The following is a 27524-nucleotide window of genomic DNA, read 5'->3' on the forward strand; positions in this document are numbered from 1 at the left end:
CCATGTCAGGAACTAGTGCAACCACCAGAAGGCCAATGCCAGCTCTGGGACAACTTGTGCCCCTCAGACAGCTGCTCTGGAATCTGGCCACACCCAGAAGTGGGCTGACTAGATCCAGGACACTTGGGGCCCTGCAGGAAGCCACCTAATGACCTGGCCCCACCCACCAGAGGCCAGCAAGCCTTTGCATCAGGCATGGCAGCAACCAACCAGACTGGGGGACAGCCACATCTACCAGACCATGCGTAGTAGTTAGCTCACCACAACAGAAGGACCCATGCAGCCCAGATAGGAGGTACTCCTAGAGCATATAGCTCTGGTAAACAAAGAAGAGTGTGCTGTTGGAACGCATAGGATGTCTTCTACAAAAGGCCACTTATCCTAGGTCTGGAACCATAACCAACCTACCAAATACATAGAAATAAAAACAGCAACTTAGGCAAAATGAGGTAACAGGGGAATATGTTCCAGATGAAGGAACAAGATCAAACCCCAGAAGAACTAAGTGAAGTGGAATAAGCAATCTACCCAATAAAGAGTTCAAGATAATTATTGTAAAGATGTTAAAAAAAACTCAGGAAAAGATTGGATGAACAGAGTGAGAAGTTAGAAGTTTTGACAAAGTGTTAGAAAATATAAAGAAGAACCAAATAGAGATGAAGAATACAATAACTGAAATAAAAAATACACTAGAAGGAATCCATGGTAGATTAGATGATACAGAGGTACAGATCAGTGAGCTGGAAGACAGAGTAGTGGAAATCACTGAAGTTGAACAGAAAAAAGCATAAAGAATACAAAGAAATGAAGACAAGGACTTCCCTGGTGGTCCAGTGGTAAAGAATCCACCTTCCAATGCAGGGGACGCGGGTTCGATCCCTGGTCAGGGAATTAAGATCCCACATGCCGTGAGGCAATTAAGCCCATGCGCCACAACTAGAGAGAAAAAAAAACAAAAACAAAACCCGCACACCACAACTAAAGAGAAGCCCACACACTGCAACTAGAGACAAGCCCATGCACCGCAACGAAGACCCAACACAGCCAAAAATAAAAAATAATAAATAAATGAATAAATAAATTAAATAAAATAAGTAAGATTTTTTTTTAAATGAGGACAGTTTAAGAGACCTCTGGAACAACATCAAGTATACTAACATTCGCATTATAAGGGTCCCAGAAGGAGAAAAGAGAAAGGGGCAGAGAACATATTTGAAGGCACAATAACTGAAAACTTCCTTAACCTTGGAAAGGAAATAGACTTCCCAATACAGGAATCATAGAGAGTCCCAAACAGGATCAAACCAAAGAGGAACACATCAAGACACACTATAACTAAAATGGCAAAAAATTAAAGATAAGAGAGAATATTAAAAGCAGCAAGGAAAAAGCAACAAGTTACATACAAGGGAACTCTCATAAGGCTATCAGTTGACTTTTCAATAGAACCTCTGCAGGCCAGAGGGAGTGGCATGATATATTTAAAGTGATGGAGGGGAAAAACTTACAACCAAGAATACTCTACCTGGCAAGGCTTTCATTCAGACCTGGTGGAGAGATCAAAAATTTGACAGACAAGCAAGAGCTAAAAGAGTTCAGCATCATCAAACCAGCTTTACAAGAAATGTTAAAGGGACTTCTCTACATGAAAAATAAAAGGCCACAACTAGAAATATGAAAATTATGAAAGGAAAAATTTCTTTGGTAAAGGCAAATATACAGTTGAAGGTAGTAAATCAACCATGTATAAAGGTAGTGGGAAGGTAGTAGACGAAGGTAGTAAAATCATCTATATCCACAATAAGTAGTTGAGGTATACACAAAACAAAGAACATGTAAAATATGACGTCAAAAATGTTAAACAGTGCAGTGGGGGGAAGTAAAAATGTAGGATTGTTAAAATGCATTCGAACTTAAGAAATCAGTAATTTAAATTTTTCACACACACACACACACACCCCCACACACATATATATTGCTATATATAAACCTCATAATAACCACAGACCTGGGCTTCCCTGGTGGCGCAGTGGTTGGGAATCTGCCTGCTAATGCAGGGGACACGGGTTCGAGCCCTGGTCTGGGAAGATCCCACATGCCACAGAGCAGCTGGGCCCGTGAGCCACAATTACTGAGCCTGCGCGTTTGGAGCCTGTTCTCCGCAACAAGAGAGGCCGCGATAGTGTAAGGCCCGCACACCGCGATGAAGAGTGGCCCCCGCTTGCCGCAACTAGAGAAAGCCCTCGCACAGAAACGAAGACCCAACACAGACAAAAATAAATAAATAAAATTAAATTAAATTTTAAAAAAAGATAGCATCATGTAATGGCAATTCTATAAATCTGGGTTTAAAAAAAAATAATAACCACAGACCAAAAATCTGTAATAGATGCAATCACAGCAAAGAGAGAGGAATCCAAAGATAACACTAAAGATAGTCATCAAATCACAAGGGAGGAGAGCAAAAGAAGAAGAAAGGAACAAAAAAAGAACCACAAAAACAATCCCAAAACAATTATCAAAATGGCAATAAGTACATACCTATCAATAATCACCGTAAATATAAATGGACTAAATGCTCCAAACAAAGGACATAGAGTGGCTGACACTGTGGAGAACAGTATGGACGTTCCTTAAAAAACTAAAAATAGAACTACCATATGACCCAGCAATCCCACTCCTGGGCATATACCCAGAGAAAACCATAATTCAAAAAGATACATACACCCCAATGTTCATTGCAGCAGTATTTACGATAGCCAGGACATGAAAGCAACTTAACTGTCCATCAACAGAGGAACTGATAAAGAAGATGTGGTACATATATACAATGGAATATTACTCAGCCATAAAAAGGAATGAAATTGTGCCATTTGCAGAGATGTGGATGGACATAAAGACTGTCATACAAGTGAAGTACGTCAGAAAGAGAAAAACAAATATTGTATAATATTGCCTATATGTGGAATCTAGAAAAATGATACAGATTAACTTATTTGCAAAGCAGAAATAGAGGCACAGACATAGAGAACAAACATATGAACACCAAGGGGGAAAGGGGGTGGGAGGAAATGGGAGACTGGGATTGACATATATACACTACTATGTATAAAATAGATAACTAATGAGAACTTACTATATAGCACAGGGAACTCAATGCTCTGTGGTGACCTAAATGGGAAGGAAGTCCAAAAAAGAGGGGATATATGTATACATATAGCTGATTCACATTGTTATACAGCAGAACTAACGCAACATTGTAAAGCAACTATACTCTAATAAACCTTTTTTAAAAAAAGACATGGAGTGGCTGAATGGATACAAAAACAAGACGCATATATATGCTGCCTAAAAGAGACTCATTTCAAATCTAAAGAGACACACAGACTGAAAGTGGGGGGATGGAAAAAGGTATTTCCTGTAAATGGAAATGAAAAGAATGCCAAGGTAGAAATACTTATATAAAAAATAGATTTTAAAATATAACAAGAGACAAAGAGGGACATTTCATAATGATCAAGCATTCAATCCAAGAAAAAGATATAGCAATTGTAAATATACATGCACCCAATAAAGGAGCACCTAATACATAAAGCAAAAAATAACAGACAAAGGGAGAAATTGACTGTAACACTATAATAGTAGGGGACTTTAATACCTCACTTACGTCAATGTACAGACCATCCAGACAGAAAATCCATAAGGAAACACTGGCCTTAAATGACACATTGGATGAAATGGACTTAATAGATATATATAGAACATTCCATCCAAAAGCAGCAGAATACACATTTTTTTTAAGCACACATGGAACATTCTCCAGGATACATCACATGCCAGGCCACAAAACAAGTCTCAGTAAATTTAAGAAGATTAAAATCATATCAAGCTTTTTTTCTGACTACAAGGTTACGAGACTAGAAATCAACTACAAGGAACAATAATTGCAAAAACACAAACATGTAGAGGCTAAACAATATGCTACTAAACAACAAATGGGTCACTGAAGAAATCAAAGAAGAAATTTAAAAATACCTGGAGGCAAATGAAAATGAAAACACAACAATCCAAAATCTATGGGACACTACAAAAGCAATTCTAAAAGTGAAATTTATAGTGATACAAATCTACCTCAGGAAATAAGAAAAATCTCAAACAAACAACATAACCTTACACCTAAAGGAACTAGGAAAAGAACATACAAAACCCAAAGTTAGTAGAAGGAACAAATCAGAAAGATCAGAGCAGAAATAAATTAGAGACTAAAAAAAAAAAAAAAGAAGGAAAGAAAGAAAAGATCAATGAAACTAAGAGCTGGTTCTTTGAAAAGATAAACAAAATTGATAAACCTTTAGCTAGACTCATCAAGAAAAAAAGAGAGGGCCCAAGCCAATAAAGTCAGAAATGAAAAAGGAGAAATTACAACTGACACCACAGAAGTACAAAGGATCATAAGATATTACTAAGAACAATTATATGCAAATAAAATAGACAACTTAGAAGAAATGGACGAAATCCTAGAAATGTACGATCTCCCAAGACTGAACCAGAGAAGAAATAGAAAATATGAATAGACCAATTACCAGTAATGAAATTGAATCAATAATTTTAAAAGCTCCCCAAAAACAAAAGTCCAGTACCAGATAGCTTCACAGGTGAATTCTACGAAACATTTAGAGAAGAGTTAATACCTATTCTTCTCAAACTATTCCAAAAATTACAGAGAAGGAGTGCTTCTGAACTTTCTATGAGGCCAGCATCACCCTGACACCAAAACCAAAGGTATCACAAAAACAGAAAATTACAGGCCAATATAACTGATGAACATAGATGCAAATATTCTAGAATTTATTCCAGGGATGCAAGGATGGTTCAATATCCACAAATCAATCAATATGATACACCACATTAACAAATTTTTAAAAATCGTATGATCATCTCAATAGATGTAAAAAAAAACTTTTGACAAAATTCAACATCCAATTATGATTTAAAAAAAAATCTCAGCAAAGCAGGTATAGACGGAACATGCCTCAACATAATAAAGGCCATATATGACCAGCCCACAGCTAACATCATACTCAACGGTGAAAAGCTGAAAGCATTTCCTCTAAGGTCAGGAACAAGAAAAGGATGCCCACTCTCACCACTTTTATTTGACATAGTATTAGAAGGCCTAGCCTCAGCAAACAAGAAGAAGAAATAAAAGGAATCCAAACTGGGAAAGAAAAACTAAAACTGTCACTATTTTCAGATGACATGATACTATACATAGAAAATCCTAAAGATGCTGCCAATAAACTACTAGAATCCATGGTGAATTCAATAAAGTTGCAAGATACAAAATTAATACACAGAAATCTGTTACATTTCTATATACTAACAACAAATTATCAGAGAGAGAAATTAAGAAAACAATCCCATTTACAATTGCATCAAAAAGAATAAGATACCTGCAATAAACCTACCTAAGGAGGTAAAAGAGCTGTACTTGGAAAACTATAAGATACTGATGAAAGAAATTGAAGAAGACTCAAATGGATGGAAAGATGTACCGTGTTCATGGATTGGAAGAATTAATATTGTTAAAATGACCATATTACCCAAGGCAGCCTACAGATTCAATGCAATCCCTATCAAATACCAATGGCATTTTTCACAGAAGCAGAACAAATAATTCTAAAATTCGTATGGAAACAAAAATGACCCTGGATAGCCAAAACAATCTTGAGAAAGAAGAGCAAAACTGGAGGTATCAGGACTTCTCTGGTGACGCAGTGGTTAAGAGTCCACCTGTCAATGCAGGGGACACAGGTTTGAGCCCTGGTCCAGGAAGATCCCACATGTCATGGAGCAACTAAGCCCATGTGCCACAACTACTGAGCCTGTACTCTAGAGCCCATGAGCCACAACTACTGAGCCCCTGTGCCACAACTACAGAAGCCTGCACTCCTAGAACCTGTGCTCCGCAACAAGAGAAGCCACCAAGATGGGAAGCCTTCGCACCACAACAAAGAGTAGCCCCGCTCACCACAACTAGAGAAAGCCCATGGGCAGCAACAAAGACCCAATGCAGCCAAAAAATAAATTTAAAAAAAATGGAGGTATCACGTTCCTGATTTCAAACTATACAACAAAGCTACAGTCATCAAAACAGAATGAGGCGGAAGAACGGATAAGAGATCTGGAAGACAGAATGGTGGAATTCACTGCTGTGGAACAGAATAAAGAAAAAAGAATGAAAAGAAATGAAGACAGCCTAAGAGACCTCTGGGACAACATTAAACACAACAACATTCGCGTTATAGGGGTCCCAGAAGGAGAAGAGAGAGAGAAAGGACCCAAGAAAATATTTGAAGAGATTATACTCGAAAACGCCCCTAACATGGGAAAGGAAATAGCCACCCAAGTCCAGGAAACGCAGAGAGTCCCATACAGGATAAACCCAAGGAGAAACATGCTGAGACACATAGTAATCAACTTGGCAAAAAATAAAGACAAAGAAAAATTATTGAAAGCAGCAAGGGAAAAATGACAAATAACATACAAGGGAACTCCCATAAGGTTAACAGCTGATTTCTCAGCAGAAACTCTACAAGCCAGAAGGGAGTGGCATGATATACTTAAAGTGATGAAAGGGAAGAACTACAACCAAGATTACTCTACCCAGCAAGGATCTCATTCAGATTCGATGGAGAAATCAAAAGCTTTACAGACAAGCAAAAGCTAAGAGAATTCAGCACCACCAAACCAGCTCTACAACAAAGGCTAAAAGAACTTCTCTAAGTGGGAAACACAAGAGAAGAAAAGGACCTGCAAAAACAAACGCAAAACAATTAAGAAAATGGTCATAGGAACATACATATTGATAATTACCTTAAACGTGAATGGATTAAATGCTCCAACCAAAAGACACAGGCTTTCTGAATGGATACAAAAACAAGACCCATATATATGCTGTCTACAAGACACCCACTTCAGACCTAGGGACACATACAGATGAAAGTGAGGGGATGGAAAAAGATATTCCATGCAAATGGAAATCAAAACAAAGCTGGAGTAGCAATACTCATATCAGATAAAATAGACTTTAAAATAAAAATGTTACAAGAGACAAGGAAGGACACTACATAATGATCAAGGGATCAATCCAAGAAGAAGATATAACAATTATAAATATATATACACCCAAATAGGAGCAACGCAATACATAAGACAACTGCTAACAGCTCTAAAAGAGGAAATCGACAGTAACACAATAATAGTGGGGGACTTTAACACCTCACTTACACCAATGGACAGATCATCCAAACAGAAAATTAATAAGGAAACACAAGCTTAAAATGACACAATAGACCAGATAGATTTAATTGATATTTATAGGACATTCCATCCAAAAACAGAAGATTATACTTTCTTCTCAAGGGTGCACGGAACATTCTCCAGGATAGATCATATCTTGGGTCACAAATCAAGCCTTGGTAAATTAAGAAAATTGAAATCATATCAAACATCTTTTCTGATGACAATGCTATGAGACTAGAAATCAATTATGGGGGAAAAAACGTAAAAACCACAAACACATGGAGGCTAAACAATACGTTACTAAATAACCAAGAGATCACTGAAGAAATCAAAGAGGAAATCAAAAACTACCTAGAGACAAATGACAATGAAAACACGACGATCCAAAACCTATGGGATGCAGCAAAAGCAGTTCTAAGAGGGAAGCTTATAGCTATACAAGCCTACATCAAGAAACAAGAAAAATCTCAAATAAACAATCTAACGTTACACCTAAGGGAACTAGAGAAAGAAGAACAAACAAAACCCAAAGTTAGCAGAAGGAAAGAAATCATCAAGATCAGAGCAGAAATAAATGAAATAGAAACAAAGAAAACAATAGCAAAGATCAATAAAACTAAAAGCTGGTTCTTTGAGAAGATAAACCAGATTGATAAACCATTAGCCAGACTCATCAAGAAAAAGAGGGAGAGGACTCAAATCAATAAAATTAGAAATGAAAAAGGAGAAGTTACAACAGACACTGCAGAAATACGAAGCATCCTAAGAGACTGCTACAAGCAACTCTATGCCAATAAAATGGACCACCTGGAAGAAATGGACAAATTCTTAGAAAGGTATAACCTTCCAAGACTGAACCAGGAAGAAATAGAAAATATGAACAGACCAATCACAAGTAATGAAATTGAAACTGTGATTAAAAATCTTCCAACAAACAAAAGTCCAGGACGAGATGGCTTCACAGGTGAATTCTAACAAACATTTAGAGAAGAGCTAACACCCATCCTTCTCAAACTTCCAAAAAATTGCAGAGGAAGGAAAACTCCCAAACTCATTCTATGAGGCCACCATCACCGTGATACCAAAACCAGACAAAGATCCTACAAAAAAAGAAAATTACAGACCAATTATCACTGATGAATATAGATGCAAAAATCCTCAACAAAATACTAGCAAACAGAATCCAACAACACATTAAAAGGATCATACACCATGATCAAGTGGGATTTATCCCAGAGATGCAAGGATTCTTCACTATACACAAATCAATCAATGTGATACACCGTATTAATAACTGAAGAATAAAAACCATATGATCATCTCAATAGTCATATAGAGGGCATAGAGGGAAACTACTCTGACATAATAAAAGCCTTATACGACAAACCCACAGCGAACATCATTCTCAATAGTGAAAAACTGAAAGCATTTCCTCTAAGATCAGGAACAAGACAAGGATGTCTACTCTCACCACTATTATTCAACATGGTTTTGGAAGTCCTAGCCATGGCAATCAGAGAAGAAAAAGAAATAAAAGGAATACAAATTGGAAAAGAAAAAGTAAAACTGTCACTGTTTGCAGATGACATGATACTATACATAGAGAATCCTAAAGATGCCACCAGAAAACTACTAGAGCTAATCAATGAATTTGGTAACTTTGCAGGATACAAACTTAATGCACAGAAATCTCTTGCATTCCTATACACTAATGATGAAAAATCTGAAAGAGAAATTAAGGAAACACTCCCATTTACCACTGCAACAAAAAGAATAAAATACCTAGGAATAAACCTACCTAGGGAGACAAAAGACCTGTATGCAGAAAACTATAAGACACTGATGAAAGAAATTAAAGATGATACCAACAGATGGAGGGATATACCATGTTCTTGGATTGGAAGAATCAATATTGTGAAAATGACTATACTACCCAAAGCAATCTACAGATTCAATGCAATCCCTATCAAATTACCAATGGCATTTTTTACAGAACTAGAACAAAAAATCTTAAAATTTGTATGGAGACACAAAAGACTCCGAATAGCCAAAGCAGTCTTGAGGGAAAAAAACGGAGCTGGAGGAATCAGACTCCCTGACTTCAGACTATACTACAAAGCTACGGTCATCAAGACAATATGGTACTGGCACAAAAACAGAAATATAGTATCAATGGAACAGGACAGAAAGCCCAGAGATAAACCCACACAACTATGGTCAACTAATCTATGACAAAAGAGGCAAGGATATACAATGGAGAAAAGACAGTCTCTTCAATAAGTGGTGCTGGGAAAACTGGACAGCTACATGAAAAAGAATGAAATTAGAGCACTCCCTAACACCATACACAAAAATAAACTCAAAATGGATTAAAGACCTAAATGTAAGACCAGGCACTATAAAACTCTTAGAGGAAAACATAGGAAGAACACTCTTTGACATAAATCACAGCAAGATCTTTTCTGATCCACCTCCTAGGGTAATGGAAATAAAAACAAAAATAAACAAATGGGACCTAATGAAAGTTAAAAGCTTTTGCACAGCAAAGGAAACCATAAACAAGACGAAAAGACAATCCTCAGAATGGCAGAAATATTTGCAAACGAATCATCGGACAAAGGATTAATCTCCAAAGTATATAAACAGCTCATGCAGGTCAATATTAAAAAAACAAACAACCCAATCCAAAAATGGCAGAAGACCTAAATAGACATTTCTCCAAAGAAATACAGATGGCCAAGAAGCACATGAAAATCTGCTCATCATCACTAATTATTAGAGAAAGGCAAATCAAAACTACAATGAAGTATCACCTCACACTAGTTAGAATGGGCATCATCAGAAAATCTACAAACAACAAATGCTGGAAAGAGTGTGGAGAAAAGGATACCCTCTTGCACTGTTGGTGGGAATGTAAATTGATACAGCCACTATGGAGAACAGTATGGAGGTTCCTTAAAAAACTAAAAATAGAATTACCATATGACCCAGCAATCCCACTCCTGGGCATATACCCTGAGAAAACCATAATTCAAAAAGACACATGAACCCCAATGTTCATTGCAGCTCTATTTACAATAGCCAGGTCATGGAAGCAACCTAAATGCCTATCGAGAGATGAATGGATAAAGAAGTGGTGGTACATATATACAATGGAATATTACTCAGCCATAAAAAGGAATTAAATTGGGTCATTTGTAGAGATGTGGATGCATCTAGAGACTGTCATACAGAGTCAAGTAAGTCAGAAAGAGAAACACAAATATCGTGTATTAATGCATATATGTGGAACCTAGAAAATGGTACAGATGATCCGGTGTGCAAGGCAGAAATAGAGATACAGAAGTAGAGAAAAAACGTATGGACACCAAGGGGGGAAAGCGGTGGGGGGGGGGGGGTTGGTGTGACGAATTGGGAGATTGGGATTGACATGTATACACCGATGTGTATAAAATGGATGACTAATAAGAACCTGCTGTATAAAAAAATTAATTTAATTTAATTTAAAAAAAAGAAATAAAAGGCCTAAATGTAGGGAAAAAAAACCCAACAGTATGGTGCTGGCACAAAAACAGACACATAGATCAATGGAACAGAATAGAGCACCCAGAAAAGAACCCACACTTATATGGGCAATTAATCTACAACATAGGAGGCAAGAATATACAATGGGGAAAAAACAGCCTCTTCAGTAACAGGTTGGGAAAACTGGACAACTACATGCTAAGGAATCAAACTGGACTACTTTCTCACATCATACAAAAAAATAAATTCAAAATGGATTAAAGACTTAAATGTAAGACCTGAAACCATAAAACTTGCAGGAGAAAACAGGCAGTAAGCTCTTTGACATCAGTCTTAGCAATATTTTTTTGCATATGTCTCCTCAGGCAAGGGGAAAAAAGCAAAAGTAAACAAATGGAACTACATCAAACTAAAAAGCTTTGCATAGTGAAGGAAACTATCAAGAAGAAGAAAAGGCCACCTACTGAATGGGAGAAAATATTTTCAAACAATATATCCGAAAAGGGGTTAATATCCAAAATATACAAAGAACTCATACATCTCAACTTCAAAAAAAAAAAGAAACCTGATTAAAAAATGGGCAGAGGATCTGAATATACATTTTTCCAAAGAAGACATACACATGGCCCGCAGGCATATGAAAAGATGCTCAACATCACTAATCATCAGGGAAATGCAAATGAAGCCACAATGAGTTATCACCTCATACCTTTCAGAATGGCTTTTATCACAAAGACAATAAATAACAAAAGTTGGCAAGGCCGTGGAGAAAAGGGAACCCTCGTGCACTGTTGATGGGAATGTAAATTGGTTAAGCCACTATAGAAGACAGTTTGGAGAGTCCTCAAAAAATTAAAAACAGAACTACCATACAATCTAGCAATTCCACGTCTGGGTATTTGTCACATGAAAACAAAAACAATTAGAAAAGATATATGCACCTCTATGTTCATTGCGGATTATTTAAAATACCAAGATATGGAAGCAAGCTAATTGCTCATCAATAGATGAATGGATAAAGAAGATGTGGTGTATATATACTCACAATGGAATATTACTCAGCCATAGAAAAGAATGATATCTTGCCATTTACGACAATATGGATGGACCTAAAGGGTATTACACTAAGTGAAATAAGTCAGACAGAGAAAGACAGACAAATATTGTATGATTTCACTTATATGTTAAATCTAAAAGACAAAATACATGAACAACGTAACAAAACAGAAACAGAGTTATAGATACAGAGAACAGGTACTTGCCAGAGGGGAGAGGGGTGGGAGGAGAAAAGAAATAGGTGATGGAAATTAAGAGGTACAAACTTCCAGCTGCAAAATAAATGAGTCATGGTTATGAAATGTACAGTGTGGGGAACACAGTCAATAACTATGTAATATCTTTGGTGACATATCATAACTGGACTTATTTTGGTGATCATTTTGAAATGCACAGAAATAGCGAATCACTATGTTGTATAACAGGAACTAACATAGTGTAGTAGGCCAATTATGCTTCAAAAACAAACAAACATAAACTCATAGAAAAAGAGATCAGATTTGTTGTTACCAGAGGCGAGGGGTGGGGGGGAGAAGGAATTGGATGAAGGCAGTCAAAAGGTACAAGCTTGCAGTTATAAGATAAATAAGTACTAGGGATGTGATGTAGAATGTGGTAAATATAATTAGCACTGCTGTATGTTACATAGGAAAGTTGTTAAGACAGTAAATCTTAAGAGTTCTCATCACACACAAAAAAGTGGTTTTTTTCTATTTCTTTAATTTTGTATCTATATGAGATGATTGATGTTCACTAAATTTATTGTGATAATCTTTTCCTGATGCATGTAAGTCAAACCATTATGCTGTACACCTCAAACTTATACAGTGCTATATGTCAATTATATCTCAATAAAACTGGAAGAAAAATATTTAATGGTTAGAAAAAGGATGTATTACTAGTAAACTAAAAGATGGAAAATAGAATAATAAAAAACACATCTTACTTAGTGACTCACTTCCAAATAATAGAGTATGGGAAAGGGAAAAAAATAGTGTCTTTACTGTGGAGTAACCTGGAAGGCACCACCTTGGTCAAGGTTAATATGACCAGTGGTAAGTCATGTTGATAGCATGTACCCTTTGATATGATGTGATAAGAAAGGCACTTTATCTCTGTGGTATTCTTTCTCAAACCCAATATCCCAATCTAATCATGAGGAAAACATCAAAGAAACCCAAATTGAAGGATATTCTACTAAATACCTGACAAATTCTGCTCAAAACTGTTAAGGTCATGAAACACAAAGACTGAGAAACTGTCATAAATCAGAGGAGAAAAAGAAGACATGACAACTAGATGAAATGTGGTAGTGATGATTGGATCCTGAAGCAGATAAAGAACATCAAAGGAAAAACTAGTGAAATTCGAACAAAATCTGAAGTTTAGTTAATAATATATTTTTTTTAATGTCAACAAATGATAACATTAGGGGAATTTGAAACTGAGTGAGGAGTATATGGGAACTTTCTGTATTATCTCTGCCACTTTTCTGTAAATCTAAAATTATTCCAAAATTAAGAGTTTATTTAAAACAAACTTCATAAATCCAAAAGTAGACAGGAAAGGGAAAAAAGGAAACAACAGATATCACAGATAGGAAACAAACATAAGGATGGCAGACATAAACTTAAATGTGTCAAAAATTACATTAAATATAGTAATTGGATTAATATTCCAATTAAAGATACAGTCCAATTCTATGAAAAAATCAACCACATGCTGCTTGCAAGAAACACATTTTATTTTATTTTTATTTGCAAGAAACACATTTTCTAATGTTTGGATGTTCACAGTTTACACTTTTTATTTTTTAGTTATATATATATTTTTTGGCCTTGTGGCATGAAGGATATTAGTTCCTCTAACAGGGATCAAATCCGTGTCCCCTGCAGTGGAAGCACGGAGTCTTTTTCTTTCTTTTTTTTTTTTTAATATTTATTTATTTGGCTGCATCAGGGTTTTTTTTTAACATCTTTACTGGAGTATAATTGCTTTACATTGTTGTGTTAGTTGCTGCTGTATAACAAAGTGAATCAGCTATACGTATACATATATCCCCATATCCCCTCCCTCTTGCGTCTCCCTCCCACCCTCCCTATCCCACTCCTCTAGGTGGTCACAAAGCACCGAGCTGATCTCCCTGGAAGCACGGAGTCTAACCACTGGACCACCAGGGAAGTCCCAAGAAACATATTTTAAATGTCAGGATACAAAATGGTCAAAAATAAACAAATAGCAGGACTTCCCTGGTGGCGCAGTGGTTAAGAGTCCGTCTGCCAATGCAGGGGACACGGGTTCGATCCCTGGTCCGGGAAGATTCCCACATGCCGTGGAACAACTAAGCCCGTGTGCCACAACTACTGAGCCTGTGCTCTAGAGCCTGCGAGCCACAACTACTGAGCTCATGTGCCACAACTACTGAAGCCCACACGCCTAGAGCCCGTGCTCCGCAACAAGAGAAGCCACCACAATGAGAAACCCGCGCATCGCAATGAAGAGTAGCCCCCGCTCGCCACAACTAGAGAAAGCCCATGCGCAGCAATGAAGACCCAATGCAGCCAAAAATAAATAAATTAATTAAAAAAAAAAAACAAATAGCAAAACAACATATCATGCAAGCAATAAATCAGGATAACTATATGAATATCAGACAGAATAGACTTTAAAGGAACTGGCATTATAGAGATACAGAGGGTCTTTTCATAATGACAGAAGATTTGATTCAACAGGAAATGATAAAAATCTTAAACTTGTATATACTTAATAACACAGTCAGAAAATATATAAAACATGACAGAACTAAGAGAAGAAATTTTTAAAATTAACAATCAAATTGGGAGATTCATACACATCTCCCCCAGTAATTGGCAGAAAATGCAGATAAAAAACCATTAAGCATATAGAAGAGTTGAACAACATGATCAACCAACTTGACCTGACAAATACAGAACACTATACCCAACAACTAAAGAATACGTATTCTATTCAAGTGTAAATGAAACATTCATCAAAATTGACCATACTATGGGCCATAAAGCAAGTCTTAACAAATTTCAGGGACTTCCCTGGTGGTCCAGTGGTAAAGAATTCGCCTTCCAATTTAGGGGACGTGGGTTCGATCCCTGGTCAGGGAACTAAGATCCCACATGCCGGGGGGCAACTAAGCTCGCGCGCCTCAACGAGAGAGTGCGCATGTAGCAAACTACAGAGCCCACACGCTCTGGAGCCCGCGCACCACAACTAAAGAGAGAAAACCCGCACGCCACAACTAGAGAGAAGCCTGTGCGCCAAAACGAAGAGCCTGCACCACAACGGAAGATCCCACATGCCTCAGTGAAGACCCCACGTGCCACAACTAAGACCCGATGCAGCCAAAAAATAATAATAATAGAGAAAATAAATATTTTTTAAAATTTCAAAGGACTGAAATCATACAGAGTATTTTGTCTGACCACAGTAAAATTAGGCTAGGAATCAATAACAAAAATATAGGAAAATCTTTATTTGAAGATTATATAATACATTTCCAAGTAACTCAGGGATCAAAGGAGAAATAAACAATAATGAAAAGGTAAGTCGTACAAAAACTTATGGGATCCTCTTAAAACAGTGAGGAAATTTAAAACATGAAAGGCAAATACTAGAAAAGCAGTGCTTTAGCCACAGTTCCCCACGAAAGAACCTCACTTAAGACTTTGAATGCAGATAGTTTATTTTGGAAAGTGATATCAAGGAATAGGAGTGGGGGACTTGGATGGGTGGAAAAGGGAAGAAGAGAAAGCCAACCCAATGGTATGAGGTTACCAATCTGATCACCACCATGGCCAAGTGGGGTTCGATCTCACCAGGGAACCTGTGAGGAAACATGTGGAACATAACAGAATTGTCCATGGAAGGAACAGAAGAGGGAAGAATTTATCCACAGACTCACCTCCAAGGGAGAGGGTTGTCCTATGGGGAGTTAATACCCTTCCACTTCCAAATTACATATGCATCATAACAGCTAAGTGAATTCTAGCAAGCAGCCCAAAATGTGGCCCCAGAGTAACTCTAGAACCAAAAGCAAAAAATAAGTACTCCAGATGAGGTGAACTACTGTCATTTTACACCTGTACACAGCTGGATGCCTCAGCAACAACTGGAATAAAAAAGTGGGCAGACATATATGAAGAGAGGCGCGAGATATGTCCAATAGAAGGAAAAGAAAGGTTAAAGACATTTTCAGATTAAAGATAGGTGAGAGAATTCATCAGAAACAGACCCATACTGTGAGAAATGCTAAAGCGAGTTCTTCAAGTGGAAAAGAAATAATACCAGATAGAAATTTAGATACTCAGAAAGAAAGACTACTGAAAATGAAAATATGTAAAGTAAATATTTTAAAAATCTATTTTTCTTTCCTTAATTCTTTAAAAGCCAATTCATTGTTTAAAGCAAAAAAAAAAAAAAAACATGAATTGTGAGGTTTATAATACAGGAAGAAGTCAAATATATGACAACAGTAACACAAAGGACAAGAAGAAGTGAAAATAGACTTATGTAGTTGTAACATTGCTATATAATATGTGCAGTTGTACAAGTTTAATTCAGGTAATCTGTGATAAATTAAGGATACCTATTATAATCCCTACAGGAACCACTAAAAAAATTATACAAAGAGTTATAGCTAAAGCCAAATATTTATATTATATATATTATATTATATTACTAGTTATAGCTAAAGCCAAGTATAATGGAATACTAAAATATATTAATTAATCCAAAAGAAGATAAGAAAGGAGGAAAAAAGAAATAAAAACAGAGGGGATAAATAGAAAACAAAGAACAAGATGCTAGTCTAAAAGTCAACTATATCAATAATTATATTAACTATAAATACCAATTAAAAGGCAAAGACTGTCAGACTGTATCTGAAAAAAGTATGACCCAACTATATGACGCTTACAAGAAATATACTTTAAATAGAAAGGCAGATAGGTTGAAAGTAAAATGATGGAAAAAAATATCCCATGCAAACACTATGCATAACAAAGATGGAGGACTTACCTGGTGGCGCAGTGGTTAAGAATCCGCCTGACGATGCAAGGGACACGGGTTCGAGTCCTGGTCCGGGAAGATCCCACATGCCGTGGGGCAGCTAAGCCCGTGCGCCACATCTACTGAGCCTGAGCTCTAGAGCCCGCGTGCCACAGCTACTGAGCCCACACGCCACAACTACTGAAGCCCATGCGCCTAGAGCCCGTGCTCTGCAACAAGAGAAGCCAACACAATGAGAAGCTCGCGCACCGCAACAAAGAGTAGCCCCCACTCACCGCAACTAGAGAAAGCCGGCATGCAGCAACAAAGACCCAATGCAGCCAAAAATAAATAAATAAATAAATTTATTAAAAACAAAAAAACAAAGATGGTACACCTCCATTAATATAAGGCAAGGCACAATGCATTTCAAGACAAGGAGTATTACCAGAGATCAGAAATAATGAGTGTCATTTCATAATGACAAAAGAGTCAATTCATCAAGAAGACATGACAATCCAGAGTATGAATGAAGTTAATAACAGAGCTTTAAGATACATGAGCAAAAATTGACAGAATTATGAAGATAGACAAATCCATAATCACAGGCAAAGATTTTAATATCCCTCCATGGGTATTGATACAAGTATACAAAAAAATAAGTAAAGCTATGGAAGATTTGAACATTATCAACTAGTTTGACCTAACTGATTTATATTTATACAATGCTATACCCAGCACCTGCAGAATGCATACTCTTCTCTAGAACACATGGAACATTAACCAAGATAGACTATATGCTGGGCCATAAAATATGTCAATAAATTTAAAAGACTTAAAATCTTACAGAGTGTATATTCTCTAACAACAAAGTAATTAAATTAGAAATCAGTAATAAGATACCTAGAAAATCCCCCAAATGATTGTTTCTGCTTCCAGACAGGAAAGATTAACAGATACTGGATTTACCCTCCCATCTGAAACAACCAAAGAAACTAGACAATATATATGAAATGGTTGTCAATACACTGGACATCAGATAACAAAGTACAATGATCTCTAATAGGTGGGGAACAAATGAGGGTAGCCTTACAATTTGTCCATCTTACTGCCTGGAGAGAGATTCTAGGCTGTGGCACATGAAGGAGGAAGCCAGGTTGATGGCAGCAGACTCCCAAAGTTGAGATGGAGCTGAGAGTCTAGAGACAATATGGTGGCTAAAGTTGTCAGAATAGAGGACCAGAGAGAAGAAAGCTGCATAGAAAGAGAATTTCAGAAATCTTCAGATGGCCCTCCTCAAGGATCCATCTGAATACTGACCAGATGGACCAGCACATGTGTATGAGGAAACTACCCAAGGCTGGGGAAAGAACCATCCAAAAGGATTAGAGGTAACAGTGGCTGGCACTCTAACAAGACCAGGAAAGTTGCCTGTTCTCACCAGCTAGATTGAAGAGCTCGAGATTCATGGATCATTGGGTAGAGTACACAGAAGGGTCTTGCCTCATAGTGGGGAATAATTAGCACTAGACTAAGCACTACTCTGGTCCCACATAACAAATCCTAAATGCAAGACCCAAAAGGATCAACCTGTGTCCAAGTAATTTAACTGCATCCCAAAACATAATTTAAGAATATTTATAAGAATACAAAAATATATAGCACTCAACAAGGTAAAATGCACAATGTTTGGTATCCAATCAAAAATTACTAGGTGTGTTCTAAAATTAGATTGTGGTGATGATTGCACAATCTTATGAATATACTAAAAATATTGAATTGTACAGTTTAAATGAGTGGAATGTATGGTTTATGAATTACATCTCCAAAAGTTGTTCAAAAAAATGACTAGACATCGTGGGACTTCCAGAATGGCCCAGTGAGGACCTTACCAAACCCTCTCGCCCCAAAATAATGATAAAACTGGACAAATTGTCAAAATCAACCATTTCAGAACCCTGGAAATTAACGAAAAGCATACAACACATTGAAAAGTGTTTGTACAAGAAAAGCTGCTGAACTGCAGCAAGAACAGCAGGATCTGTAGTATTTTGACTTGGGGCTGCTCCCATGTCCCTACTTCCAAGGTGCAGTAACCTTGAGGACCAGAGAACTGGCAGTCTCATGGTAGCTGAAAGGGCTGACCCAATCTGAAGCTCTACAGAAAAGCCTCATGCCCAATAATGATCTTAGGGGAAAAGAATCAGGGAAGGTCAGTGTCACAGCTGCCTAAGGCTGTGATACTGGTTAGAGCAAGCAACAGACCAGTCAGAAATTTTAAAATGAGATCTGGAAAATGAGACCAACCATAAGGTGCTTTGATAAGCTCTCATTTGTTCCAGGGGATCTGGAAGGTTATGTATTAATACATACACAGGGCTGCACACATGCTCAGGGGAGACCAGAGATGGCCCCAGTTAACTATTCATTCATGGCTGACTTTGAGGCCGTGTACAAGCAGAAAGTGAAAATCAGAGATTTTTTAACTGCCTGAACTTAGAATGAGTGTACCAACACATAAACAGATTCCCTAGGAAAAAGGATGGAAAGCCTTACTGGCTAAAGTGTTTAAGCAAAATCTTGGACCAATAACTGGCTGACCACTAGACTATGATGACCCAAGGGTTAACTCTAGGTAGCTAGGCTTAAAAATATGAACGAGGGAAAAAAGAAAGAAAAACTAAGAGCAAGATCATTCTTTAACACCATACACAAAAATAAGATCAAAATGGATTAAAGACCTAAATGTGAGACACGACACTATAAACTCCTAGAGGAAAACATAGGCAGAACACTCTCTGAGTGTTCACAGCACTATCTTTAAATCACAGCAATATCTTTTTCGATCCGTCTCCCAGAATAATGAAAATAAAAACAAAATTAAACAAATGGGACCTAATTAAACTCAAAAGCTTTTGCACAGCAAAGGAAACCATAAATAAAACAAAAAGACAATCCACAGATTGGGAGAAAATATTTGCAAATGATGTGACTGACAAGGGGTTAGTCTCCAAAACTTACAAACAGCTCATGAGGCTTAATATCATCAAAACAAACAACCCAATCAAAGAATGGGAAGAAGACCTAAATAGACATTTCTCCAAAGAAGACATACAGATGGCCAAGAGGCACATGAAAAGATGTTCAACATTGCTAATTATTAGAGAAATGCAAATCAAAACTACAACGAGGTATCACCTCACACCGGTCAGAATGGCCATCATCAAAAAATCCACAAACGATAAATGCTGGAGAGGGTGTGGAGAGAAGGGAACCCTTCTACACTGTTGGTGGGAATGTAAGTTGGTACAGTAACTATGGAGAACAGTATGGAGGTTCCTTAAAAAACTAAAAATAGAGCTACCATATGACCCTGCAATCCCACTCCTGGGCATATATCTGGAGAAAAACATAATTTGAAAAGATACATGCACCCCAATGTTCATTGCAGCACTGTTTACAATAGCCAGGACATGGAAGCAACCTAAATGTCCATCGACAGAGGAATGGATAAAGAAGATGTGGTACCTATATACAATGGAATATTACTCAGCCATAAAAAAGAATGAAAAAATGCCATTTGCAGCAACATGGATGGACCTAGAGATTGTCATACTGAGTGAAGTAAGTCAGACAGAGAAAGAGAAAGTTCATTCTCTAAGTCTGTGAGTCTGTTTCTGTTTTGCAAATAAGTTCATATGTAACATTTCTTTTTAGATTCCGCATATAAGGGATATCATACAATATTTCTCAAAACTACCTGACCGTGCCTTCCAGGAGCTGGGCACATTGGCAGGGCCATCTCAATAATCAAGGGTATGTAACTCCCTGGCATCCTGGGATCTCATGAATCCAGTCAAAGTTCCTACTGGGTCCTGTCTTCAGGTTCTGGAAGCTACAAGGAGAAAGTTCCTCCATCAGATTTACCAGTTGCTGGTGCTCTAAGGCAGCCCCTGTTCTACTGAGTGGAGACGCAGGGGTGAGTACAAGGAAATGCTGGATCGGGAGTGGGCCCCTCCCCCTCCCCCATGCCAGGCCCCTCTGGTTCAGCCCCAGTGCCCTCTGCCCTTGCCTCCTCATGTTTCTGCATCAGAGGCTTTATTGGTCCCTTCCAGGAAGCCCTTTCCTCCTGTCTGAACTAGAACCTCATCCCTATGGCTGAGAAAATTCCAGGCCCTAACCTTCTGTGATTTCAAGACTGGGACCAGACTCAGAGCTGAAAGTTAAACTAGCTCAAAAAATGTTTGGAGACAGAGGTTTCTGTCCACGCTGTGAACAATGAAGTGGTCCCCTGAGCCCAACCCTACCCTGAATTGTATGGTGTATATAATTATTTTGTTATTTTGAAATTCTTTTTAAACATGGAGAGAATAAGTGAGCAATATATCTGCTGATCATAGGTAATAAATGTATTAATTTGCCAAAAAAAATAAAAATAAAAATAAAATGGATAACCAACAAGGACCTACTGTATAGCACAGGGAACTCTGCTCAATGTTATGTGGCAGCCTTGATGGGAGGGAAGTTTGGGGGAGAATGGATACACGTATATGTATGGCTGAGTCCCTTTGCTGTGCACCTAAAACTATCACAACATTGTTAATCAGCTATACTCCAATATAAAATTAAAAGTTTTGGGACTTCCCTGGTGGCGCAGTGGTTAAGAATCCTTCTGCCAATGCAGGGGACACAGGTTCGAGCCCTGGTCCGGGGAGATCCCACATGCCGCGGAGCAACTAAGCCCGTGTGCCACAACTACTGAGTCTGTGTGCCACAACTACTGAAGCCCGTGCGCCTAGAGCCCGTGCTCTGCAACAAGAGAAGCCACTGCAATGAGACACATGTGCACTGCAACAAAGAGTAGCCCGTGCTTGATGCAACTAGAGAAAGCCCACGCGCAGCAATGAAGACCCAACACAGCCATAAATAAATAAATAAATAAATAATAAATAAATAAAAATTTTTAAAAAAAGAATTTTAAAAAAACAACTGAGCAGAGATTCCAGTTCTCATACTCTACAGGGGACATAGACACTACATAATTAGTCCAAGCACATCACTAAACAAAAATAAAAAATTAAAATTAAAAAACAAAGAAACAAGGTGCAGCCATACACAGAAAAAAAAAAAAAGCAGCTTATATAAATTGTCTCTGGGAGGGCCTAGATGATAGATTTAGTACATAAAGACTTCAAATAAGCTATTATAAATATGTTCAAAGAACTAAAAGAAGCCACGTTTGAAGAATTAAAGGAATATATGATGACAATGACTCTTCACATAGAGAATATAAATAAAGACATACAAATTATTAAAAAAAATGAATGAAAATTCTGGAATTAAAAGGTACAACAACTGAAATGAACAATTCACTCAAGGGGCTCAACAGCAGATTTGAGCTGATAATAGAAAGTAGATCATCTGAAACATTGTAAATCAACTATACTTCAATTAAAAATTAAAATTAAAAAAAGGTAGATCAATAGAGATTATCTAGTCTAAGGAACAGAATGTAAAAAGAACGAAGAAAACTGAAGAACTTCAAAGGCCAGTGAGACACCATCAAACACACTACGTATGCATAATGGGAGTTCCAGAAGAGGAGTGGAGAAAAAAGGGACATAAAAACTATTTGAAGAAATAGTGGGTGAAAACTTCTCAAATTTCATTTAAAAAAAGATTAATCTACACATCCAAGAAGCTCAATGAATTCCAAATAGCACAAACTCAAAGATATTCACAGCTAGAGAGATCATAGTCAAACTGTTGAAAGGCAAAGCCAAAGAGAGAAACTTGAAAATAGTGAGAAGAAAATTATGTGTCATATACAAAGGAACCACAATAAAATTAACAGCTGACTTCTCATCAGAAACAGTGGAGACAAGAAGTCAGTATTATGACATATCAAAGTGCTGGGGGAAAGAAACTCAACCAAGAATTCGAAGAGTCAGTTCACCATGCCAACAGCTCATGACAACACTTTCTCATCCCCAGCTTCTGGATGTCCCTTCAGGTCTTCTGCTCTAAGCTGTGCTGAGGGGAAGGGTGTGGGAGATCTCTGACCTGACACTATGGGGGATGAAAGAAGTGACACCTTCTAAGGTATGAGCACTGACCTCCTTAAACTGGAGTTATTGGAAGAAATCCATATGAAAGACTTAGTACAAATCTCAATACTTGAAATAAGACAAAAGGTAGTGGAACTGGAAGCCAAAATCAGTACTGACAACGAAGGCAGTGAGTGGAAAACCTGTTATGAGACACAACTTGAACAGAATGATCAACTAGAAAAGCAAGGTGTTAGTCTCAGAGAGAAAATGGAAAAAAATCCGTGGAAATCCTTCACATAGACTATCTTCTATTCGTGTCTATGAGCGGATGCCAGTGGAATCCTTAAGTACATTACTTAAACAGCTAGCAAAAGAAAAAAGGAGCCTTGAAAATCAAGTGAAAGACTATGTACTTAGACTGGAACGAGGATCAAAGGCTTACCACAAGATCAATGATGAACGTCGTATATACCTAGCTAAAATGTCTCAGGTCTCTGGCTCACACCAAGTTTCTAAAAGACAACCAATGAATCAACTGCATAGAACGAAAGAGAATCCAGTGAAAACAGAAAGATATAATCCAGCTAATCAGAAAATGGTAAATGCCAAGAGAGGACCAGCAAAAAAGATTACAAGATAAATCATCTTCCAAAACTCAATCCATAATTCCAGAACTGGGTGGATTTCTATTTCTTCCATTTTTTCATTTGTAATATTCAGATTGTGAAGTTACTGTTCAACACATTTTTCAGGGGATGAGATAGATAAGAAAGAGCTATTAAACCTCTTTAGCTCCTCTTCCAGAAGTGTGTTCCTTTGACTACCTGAAAGTAATTTTCTTAGTAATTTAGTCTAGTTTCAAAAATTATTTTAGAAAGTAATTTTAGTGACCCGAAAATATGAACTAGCAGAATTTATGATTCTTAAAATAGCCTAGGAAACAGGAAGTCTGTCATCATTACACTTGCTTTTAATAATATATCCATTATCTACTCTGATATTAACATTGCTATTATATTTGGTTTCTAGTTGGCTGATAGCTAAAAATGTGAGTTCATAAAAACTGCTTGCTATTTTAGGCTATATCATGCTCGTTTTTTTAAACCCAAGGTTTAAACAAAGAGGCAAATCAAATGCATTTTAAACTTTGACTTAAAGCGGAAAGAGCCTCCAATCGGGAATCAGCTTGGCTATAGTCCCTCTCTGCTGTAAATTTATGAGAACTTGGGAAAGTCTCTTCACCTCATCTTTATTTTCCACACCTGTAAGATAAATGAGGCAAACTATGCAACTTCTCAGGCTTCTTACCATTCTAGAAAACCAATACTCCTTCAACTACTGCAAGGACTTGCCACTTAGTACATGGTGATTTAAGTCATTTTGTGATGTTTATTAATTCACAGTGATGGCCTAGTTTTTTGGAGCAAACTTTGTAAGTGTTCACAATACTCAAGTCTAGAAGTGGACATTGAATGAGGATAGGAGAAAGGTTCTTTTAAGGCATTTAGAAAGTGTATCAAATTCTCTTATTCATGTTTAGACTGTTTTTGCAACTGTCACATTGGTCTACAATATACATATAATTTATTTTCCCAACTTAATAAGTGAAACTGTTGGCCTTTAAATTTCCAGAAATCATCCATTGGTTAGTATAGTTTCTAGCTAATGTTGTTCTCACCTTATATCCTAAAACCTAAATTCTTTTTATTCAGAATCACCAGTAATGAATACCAAATGCACTTCTATATCTCTATAGACGTTCCTTTCTTTAAGGAAGAATGCATAAATTTCATACAGCCAAATAATTCTTTTATATGACTTTAAAATGTAATGCAGTGAGGGACTTCCCTGGTGGCACAGTGGTTAAGAATCCGCCTGCCAATGCAGGGGACACCGGTTCAGTCCCTGGTCCAGGAAGATCCCACATGCCGCGGAGCAACTAAGCCCGTGCGCCACAACTGCTGAGCTTGCACTCTAGAGTCCTCGAGCCACAACTACTGAAGCCTGCACGTCTAGAACCTGTGCTCCGCAACAAGAGAAGCCACTGCAATGAGAAGCCCACACACCGCAACAAAAAGTAACCCCTGCCCACCACAACTAGAGAAAAGCCGGTGCACAGCAATGAAGACCCAGCACAGCCAAAAATGTAAATAAATAAATAAATAAATAAATAATAATAATCAGAGAAAAAAATGAAGATTTGGGGTCCTTTTTTTGTTTAATACTGAAATATGTATTAACATTAGTATTTAAGTTGAGAATTCATAAAGCAAAACAGCAGTAAACAATATTTAACATATTTCAAATTTTAAAATGTCTAAATGTATTACAAAATATCAAGAAATACCATTTATAAAACAAATGCTGCTATAATCAAAAGGACAGATAATAACGAGTGTTGGTGAGCATGTGGAGAAATGGGAGCCCTCATACATTGCTGGTAGAGATGGAAAATGGTACAGCCTTTTTGGAAAACAGTCTGTCAGTTCTTCAAAACTGACAGAGAGTTATCATATGACACAGAAATTCCACTACTATGTATGTAGCCAAGAGAAAAACCTATAACCACATAAAAACTTGTCCACAAATGTTTAGAGCAGCATAATAGCCAAAAAGTGGAAACAACCAAACGTCTACCAATTAATGAATGGATAAACAAAATGTAGTATAGCCAAACAATGGAATATTATTCAGCAACAAAAGGAAATGAAGTACTGGTATATGCTATGACATGGACAAAACTTGACAGTAATACCCTAAGTGAAAGAAGCCAGTCACAAAATACCACACATTGCATAATTCCATTTATATAAAATGTCCAGAACAGGCCAATCCATAAAGACACAAAGGAGATTAGTAGAGGCCTAGGGATGATGGAAAAAGGGAGAGGATGGGGAGTGACTGCAAAGGGTACAGGGGTTTTTTTTGGATGATGAAAATTTCTAAAATTGATTGTGGTGATGATTGCACAACTCTGTGTATATACTACTAAAAACCATTGAACTGTATACTTTAAATGGGTTAATCATATATGATTTATATCTCTAATTCTGTTATTAAAATCTAATTCTAAAAAAAATAATAATTCTATATATAGAAAAATAACCCTTAAAAAATGAAAGCCCCACAAACAAAGACAGTCTCAGAAAAAATAGCCTAAGAAAACAAATTGCTATCAGACCTGCTTTATATGAAATTTTAAAAAGGAATTTCATCAGGCTGAAGAGAAATTGTAACTCGAATCCACACAAAGAAATAGAGCACCAGTGGGACTTCCCTGGTCGTGCAGTGGATAAGATTCCGTGCTCCCAATGCAGGGGGCCTGGGTTCGAACCCTGGTCAGGGAACTAGATCCCACATACATGCCACAACTAAGAGTTCACATGCCACAACTAAGGAGCATGTGTGCTGCACCTAAGGAGCTGGTGAGCTGCAACTAAGGAACCCACGAGCTGCAACTAAGGAACCCACGGCCACAACTAAGGAGCTGGCAAGCCTCAACTAAGGAGCCCGCGAGCCACAACTAAGATCTGGTGAAAAGAAAGAAAGAAAGGAAGGAAGGAAGGAAGAAAGAGAGAGAGAGAAAGAAAGAAAGAGAGAGAGGGCTTCCCTGGTGGCGCAGTGGTTGAGAGTCTGCCTGCCAATGCAGGGGACACGGGTTCGAGCCCTGGTCTGGGAGGATCCCACATGCCGCGGAGCGACTGGGCCCGTGAGCCACGGCTGCTGAGCCTGAGCGTCTGGAGCCTCTGCTCCGCAACAAGAGAGGCCGCGATGGTGACAGGCCCGCGCACCGCGATGAGGAGTGGCTCCCACTCGCCGCAGCTGGAGAAGGCCCTCGCACAGAAGCGAGGACCCAACACAGCCAGAAATAAACATAATAAATAAATAATAAAAATTAAAAAAAAAAAAAAAAAAAAAAAAGAAAGAGAGAGAGAGAGAAAGAAAGAAAGAAAGAAGTAGGTAGGTATGGAGGGAGGGAGGGAGGGAGCACCAGTAATGTTAATTACATAAGAAAACATAAAATACAATATAAATATATTTTTTCTTTCCTTCTCACAACTGATTTAAAAGACATCTGCATAAAACAATATTATTAAAATATTAAGTTTAGAATATATAAGATGTAGTGTATATGATAATAATAGCACAAAGGAGGGAGGAGGAAAGGGAGCAATATTAGAGCAAAGTTTCAATACACTACCATAAATAAATTAGCATTAATGTGAAGTATATTGTTTTAAGTTAGTTAAGATATATATTTTAATCCTCAGAGCAACAACTAAAAGAATAATTCAGCAAATAGAGTAAATAATGGGAACTAAACTGGTACACTAGAAAATATCTAATGAAAAAGAAGACAGTAAAGGAGAAATAGAGGGAAAAAATACATGAGACATATAGAAAATAGGAAAATGGCAGTTATAAATAATTATATTTATATCATAATCAATAATTATATTAAATGTAAATGAAATAAGCACTACAATAAAAAATACATTATCAGACTAGATTAAAGAACAGGATCCAACTGCATGCTGCCTAGAAGAGACACACTTTAGATTTACAACA

The 27524-nt window shown here is 37.3% G+C and overlaps 1 protein-coding gene across 1 annotated transcript; it reads left to right on the forward strand.

Annotated features, from left to right (window-relative positions):
- On the forward strand, window positions 1-26398 carry CCDC169 (coiled-coil domain containing 169). The gene is given in 3 exon segments (XM_082377772.1): window positions 1-23228; window positions 23230-23590; window positions 23593-26398. Coding segments are annotated over 3 exon segments (609 nt in total). The 5' UTR covers window positions 1-23009; the 3' UTR covers window positions 23622-26398.
- The last annotated feature ends 1126 nt before the right edge of the window (window positions 26399-27524 follow it).

The sequence above is a fragment of the Balaenoptera borealis genome, assembly GCF_965194805.1.
Source record: "Balaenoptera borealis genome assembly, chromosome: X".
Classification (NCBI taxonomy): Eukaryota; Metazoa; Chordata; class Mammalia; order Artiodactyla; family Balaenopteridae; genus Balaenoptera; species Balaenoptera borealis.